General features: G+C 49.2%; 1 protein-coding gene across 1 annotated transcript; it reads left to right on the top strand.

Moving 5' to 3' along the window:
* Positions 1-3428: 3428 nt before the first annotated feature.
* LOC125263947 lies at positions 3429-5463 on the top strand. Its single transcript, XM_048183147.1, has 2 exons — positions 3429-4891; positions 5415-5463. Exons 1-2 carry the CDS (start codon positions 3429-3431, stop codon positions 5461-5463), a joined length of 1512 nt encoding a protein of 503 aa, XP_048039104.1.
* Positions 5464-6474: the final 1011 nt, after the last annotated feature.

The raw sequence follows: 6474 nt of genomic DNA, 5'->3' as shown, positions 1-6474 counted from the left end.
GTGGCTCACAGACAGCAGCGCGGTACCTGTCACTCAAGTGACCACACCCTTAATTATGCAGAACTTTAAGGCTTAATATAATTTAAACGGATGAGTTATAAAAAAAATCACCCACCTCAGAGTTGTCATGAAGGGCAACATTAGCAGTATAAACCAAAACCACAATTTGTACCAACCTGTAAACATGTTTTTTTCTGCTGTAAAACTGGCCATTTTAACATGGGACTCAATGAGATTCTGCTCTCTTTTGGAGCCTGTCCCTAGCGGCCAGTCGATGAATTGCAGTTTAAGTCACTTACGTATTGGCCTCAAGAGAAACTGGGGGAGGTTGCCACTTGGGATGACTGCTTTTTATATATAATGACGTGACATACAGCGCCCACATTATGTTGACAAGTGAGTGAAGTTAATTTTCTCTGAGAGAAGAATTTATTTTTCCGAGGTGACAACGAATAAATGGAACAAACTTTGGAAAGACGCTAAACCTTTTTTATTGTTAGGTTCATGTTAGTGTGCTAATGGCCGTTAGAGTTGCCATGGCAACTGGGAAAACATTCAAGCTGCTGGAGAGGACAGCGTCGACATTTCTCTGTGTTTCTCGTTAGTTTTATAGCAATAAAGTTCAACAACTGCGTCAGATTGGTTAAGTATCATTACCTACAGTCTACTTTAAGTACTTTTGTTAATATTTTTACCTCTGTGATTTTATAGTATCTTTCTTTGATCATCTGAAATATATGTTAGCAAAATGTTATGCTAGCATAGCATATGTTTTTAATAATACTGCGTGTAAACGTCTTGAATGCTTTTATTTAATGTTGCTGTAGGCTATATGTTTTTATTTATAGTTTGGGTGTATTTTATTATTTTTATTTGGATTTTTGTTCATGTTCTGTGTGTTTTTCAAAATAAATGAATTGAATTCATTTTGAGCTCTGCATTCATCATTCACAGCTGTTAGAAATAGCCTTTAAATTAGTCTGGGCAAATGAGGACATAAATTAGGTTAAACTACTGCATGTCCACCCATAGAAAAATAAATAAATAAATATAAAAATTACCAACTGATTACCAACACACAACTATTGATACACAACGTTGCCATGACGTTGCAGTTACTAACTGGCAACGTCACAAAGTTATGTTGTGGCGACGTATAGGCACCTTTCACTTTTCCGGTTGCCATGACGAAACTTTGGTCACCAGATTACGTTGCAATTACGCAACAGTTACGTAATTTTGTTAGCTGGGTAAGTTAGTATAGTATATAATACCATAGTTAGTAATATCACAATAGTACTATACTACAGCATAACATTACAAATCAAAAGGCAAACCAAACAGAGTAAATTTAAAAAATATATTTTTATTCAATCAATATATTTAAACATTTAAAAACTTTTCAGAATTGTCACCATCTTTCGCCCCATCAGCAATGGCCCTGGTACAGTGCATCAGCAATTTGATTTATCTTAAAAAGTGAGCAAAAACAACAAGTGTCCCACAACATTCACCCCTAACTGTAGGGCATGTGGATGGTTGCAAACAGGCCACAGACCCTCAGTGTGAAGTCTTCCATTTAAACACAAAGGACCGAACGAAGCTGTTGACATGCAGGCTGATGGCCATCACTCTGCACCAGGGACGTGCACAGGGGGGTTGCTCAGGTTGCCAGGGCAACTGCCCATATGCCCTTCTCGACTCACGTTGCCCTTCCGTGGTGGAAAAAAATAAATAAAAAATCGTACAATGGATGCAGAATTTCACGTAGGCCTAGATTTAAAAAAAAAAAAAAAAAAAAAATCACAAAGCCTCATTCACTTCCATATTCGGGCACCAGTCCGAAAGTGAAAGTCAGTAGGGGAAGGGCAAACTCTGTTTACATGGCTGCAGCGCTGCACGCGACCGGTACCTGAGCTGAGTCTGCATGAGTGGCACTAGAAGGAGATTGTCGCGGTTGTCGGGTGAGACGACTTAACGTTGGCGGAAAGGTGAGTAAGGTTATAATCGTTAACGAAAACGGAAAAACGAAAAGTAGGTGGGAAAAAACATTGTCGTTGTGGCGAGGGGGGCGTGGTTCAGCGAGGTCTGCAGCGGGAGAGAGCATCGGGAGATCTTTGGTGAGTGAGCGGGTTAAATGTAAGATATGTGTATGTTTGTATGTTTCTCATTTCAGTAATTGGCGCGGAGACAGGTTAAAACGCCGCGAGAAGCAGGAGTCGGTGAGAGAGAGGGGAACTGTTGACTGAGCCGCTGGTGTACGACAACACTGCTGGAGTGAAGCCCATTGTGGATTGTATATGCCGTGACTGGAGTGAAGCCCTTTGTGGATTATTTTGTTTTGCTGTTGTGCGTTGCACAGTTTTTGTTTGACGTTTGTGTTTACTGAAATAAAGCTCAGTCAGCAGTTGAACGCCGACCCTGTCCCCTTCCTTCCTACACCTAAGAACATTATCATTACTACACTGGTGCCGAAACCCGGGAAGGAAGCTGGGTGGCCGTTGCCATGCAATCTTCGTCCTCCACCCCATTTGCGGAAGTCATCGCATCCCTCGCGGTCCTGCATCAGGAGCAACACCAGGCCCTGCTGGACCTGCGGACCGACCAAGAACAGCTGTTCCAAGCCATCGTGCAGGCCCAGCAGGAGGACCGCGAGAGGTTCCAGAGCTGGATTGACCGGGAGGTTCACCAGGAGACCATCGCGCAGCCGGCTGCGCCTACCCACCTGCCACTGAACAAAATGGGGCCATACGACGACCCCAAGGCCTTCCTCGATCTTTTTGAGCGGTCAACCGAGGCGAGTGGCTGGCCGCGGGACCAGTGGTCCATGAGGTTGGTCCCGCTCCTCTTGGGGGAGTCGCAGGTGGCGGCGCAGCAGCTGCCAGTAGAGAACCTCCTGGTCTTCGAGGACCTTCGGCAGGCCATCGTCCAGCGGGTCGGCCGGACCCCAGAGCAGCATCGTCAGCGCTTCCGCTCCCTGGACCTGGGCGAGTCCGGCCGGCCCTTCGAGATGGCCCAACAGGCCCAACGTGCCGCAAATGGCTACTGGCTGAGGGAAGCGACATGGACCTGGTTATCGATCGCGTAGTACTGGAGCAGTTCATCACTCGGCTCCCAAAGAAGACCGCCGAGTGGGTCCAGTGCCACCGCCCCACGTCGCTGGACTCAGCCATCCAACTGGCGGAGGACCACATGGTGGCGTGCCAAGGGGTCGGCGGGGTGGAACTGAACAGAGCCCGTACTATGGACCGAGAGCCCCGCCCAGGGGGGCAGGACTCCCTGCTGCCGGGCTGGACTCCGCTCCTGCTTCTCCCCTCTCTCCGCGTCAACCATTTAACCCGCTCTCTGCCACAAGAGCGGCAGGCAGGTCTGGGCCGGCCTGTTGGCGTTGCGGGGACCCGGAGCACTTTGTGGACAGGTGTACAGTGATGGAGGTTGGGACGTTGATCCGGGTCCCGGACGACCCGCAGGCTGCCCCCGGTCAAGCTGGCGGGTACCAAATACCTGTGAGTATCAAGGGGGGTACCTATCAGGCTTTGGTGGACTCAGGATGTAACCAAACCTCTGTACATCAAAGCCTGATTTTGTCCGGGGCATTGGATGCAAGCCGCTTGGTTAAGGTGAGGTGTGTGCACAGGGATGTGGTGAGATATCCGTTAGTGCCCGTCATTATTCAATTTAGGGGTCAAAAGCATAGTGTGGAGGTGGCAGTTAATCCACACCTCCGGCATCCGATAATTTTGGGTACGAATTGGCCTGCATTTAATAAATTATTGGGGTGCTTATGCTTGGATGCCTCTTGGGAGGACGCCAAAAATTGGGATAAGTGGTTGGAACCTCTGTTATTTGCAGTGCGAGAAGTCCCGCAAGCCTCCACGGGGTTTTCCCCCTTCGAGCTTCTTTTTGGACACCAGCCCCGCGGGGTATTAGACGTCCTAAGAGAGACTTGGGAGGACGGACCATCTCAGGCCAAAAATGAAATTCAGTATGTGCTGGACTTGAGAACAAAACTCCACACGTTGGGGCGGCTGTCTATGGAGAATTTGTTACAAGCCCAGCACAGACAGAGCCAGCTGTATGACAGAGGAACTAACTTACGCAAATTTTCACCGGGAGATAAAGTACTTGTATTGCTTCCCACTTCAAGCTCGAAATTACTTGCAAAGTGGCAAGGACCATTTGTGGTTACACGGCAACTGGGCGAGCTCGATTATGAGGTTGTGCGTTCCGATAGGAGGGGAGCACGTCAGATTTACCACCTCAATCTCCTTAAAAAATGGAATGAGGCGGAATCAGTGATGCTGGCGACGGTGATTAGCGGAGAGGATGATCTCGGGCCAGAGGCGAATATCAAAAAACAGTCCCTCGCTCTGGCCCCCGGGGGAGATCACCTCTCGCCCTCACAGCTCACTGATTTATCTAAGTTACAAGCAGAATTTGCCGACGTGTTTTCTCCCCTACCGGGCCGTACAAACCTCATTCAGCACCACATCGAGACAGAGCCGGGCGTGGTGGTTCGCAGCCGGCCGTATAGATTGCCTGAACACAAGAAAAACGTAGTTCAGGCAGAATTAGGGGCTATGCTTGAAATGGGAGTAATAGAAGAGTCCAGCAGTAACTGGGCAAGCCCGATAGTTTTGGTTCCCAAGACGGACGGCTCAGTTCGGTTCTGTGTGGACTACCGCAAGGTGAACACAGTGTCGAAATTCGACGCGTATCCAATGCCTCGGGTGGACGAGTTGCTTGACCGGCTAGGTACGGCTCGATTTTATTCGACACTGGACTTAACGAAAGGGTATTGGCAGATCCCCTTGTCGCCATTATCCAAAGAAAAGACAGCTTTCACGACGCCGTTTGGATTGCACCAATTCGTTACCCTTCCGTTCGGGCTGTCTGGGGCACCGGCTACCTTTCAGGGTCTCATGGATAAAATTTTGCGGCCCCATGGTGCATATGCTGCTGCCTATCTGGATGATATTATTATCTTCAGTAATGACTGGCAGCGGCATATGCAGCATTTGAGGGCCGTCCTGAGAACGCTGAGGGGGGCCGGGCTCACGGCCAACCCGAAGAAGTGTGCGATTGGGCATGTGGAAGTAAGGTATCTGGGCTTCCACTTGGGGCATGGACAGGTGCGTCCCCAAATTGATAAGACAGCAGCGATTGCGACCTGTCCGCGCCCCAAGACCAAAAAGGAGGTTAGACAGTTCCTCAGGCTGGCGGGATATTATAGGAGGTTTGTTCCTAATTATTCGGCCCTCACCAGCTCGGTGACTGATCTAACTAAAAAGGATGCGCCAGATACGGTCCAGTGGACGGAGATGTGCCAGCAGGCCTTTACCCAGGTGAAGGCTGCTCTATGTGGCGGGCCATTGCTTCACTCTCCTGATTTTTCTCTCCGTTTTCTGTTGCAGACTGACGAGTCGGACAGAGGGCTGGGTGCTGTCCTGTCCCAGGAGATAGAGGGGGAGGAACGGCCGGTGCTGTACATTAGCCGTAAGCTCTCAAAGAGGGAAGCTAAGTACAGCACCGTTGAGAAAGAGTGTTTGGCTATTAGGTGGACTGTCCTCACCCTCCGCTATTATCTCCTGGGATGGGAATTCACTCTCTGGTCGGACCACGCTCCCCTGCAGTGGCTCCACCGCATAAAGGATACCAATGCGCGGATCACTCGTTGGTATCTGGCATTACAGCCTTTTAAGTTCAAGGTGGTCCACAGGCCGGGTGTTCAGATGGCTGTGGCCGATTTCCTCTCCAGAAATGGGGGGGGGGCTGCAGGCCGGACAGATCCCCGGCCTGAGTCGGGCAGTGGGGGTATGTGGCGAGGGGGGCATGGTTCAGCGAGGTCTGCAGCGGGAGAGAGCATCGGGAGATCTTTGGTGAGTGAGAGGGTTAAATGTAAATCACGAACACCTGTTTCTCATTTCAGTAATTGGCGCGGAGACAGGTTAAAACGCCGCAAGAAGCAGGAGTCGGTGAGAGAGAGGGGAACTGCTGACTGAGCCGCTGGTGCACGACAACACTGCTGGAGTGAAGCCCATTGTGGATTGTATATGCCGTGATTGGAGTGAAGCCCTTTGTGGATTATTTTGTTTTGCTGTTGTGCGTTGCACAGTTTTTGTTTGACGTTTGTGTTTACTGAAATAAAGCTCAGTCAGCAGTTGAACGCCGACCCTGTCCCCTTCCTTCCTACACCTAAGAACATTATCATTACTACAGTAGTTAACTGAAATAAAAATAAAAACGAGGCATTACAAAAAAACGATAACTAACCAAAACTGTAATGTGTGTGTGGCAAAACTAACTAAAAATATAGCTGCGAGCAGCGATGGCGGGCCCAAGCCCAGTGGCACCGCCACCCTGGTGGCTTCAGGGCAACTGTGCACAGCGGGCAATAGGCATTTAAAACGGTTAAACATCAAAGGACTATGTCAAATTCACTCCACATTTACTGCACTACAAGGTGCCGCTATA

The sequence above is a fragment of the Megalobrama amblycephala genome, linkage group LG3 (assembly GCF_018812025.1).
Source record: "Megalobrama amblycephala isolate DHTTF-2021 linkage group LG3, ASM1881202v1, whole genome shotgun sequence".
Classification (NCBI taxonomy): domain Eukaryota; kingdom Metazoa; phylum Chordata; class Actinopteri; order Cypriniformes; family Xenocyprididae; genus Megalobrama; species Megalobrama amblycephala.
Note: the sequence above shows the minus strand (reverse complement) of the source record. Positions and strands in the feature narration are given on the sequence as shown.

What these genes read in the sequence shown, in the direction of transcription:
- LOC125263947 (XM_048183147.1), top strand. Translation starts at nt 3,429, where the DNA reads ATGGAGGTTGGGACGTTGATCCGGGTCCCGGACGACCCGCAGGCTGCC. An exon ending in GTTACCCTTCCGTTCGGGCT is followed by an intron (nt 4,892 to 5,414) that starts GTCTGGGGCACC and finishes TTTCTGTTGCAG; the next exon opens with ACTGACGAGTCGGACAGAGG.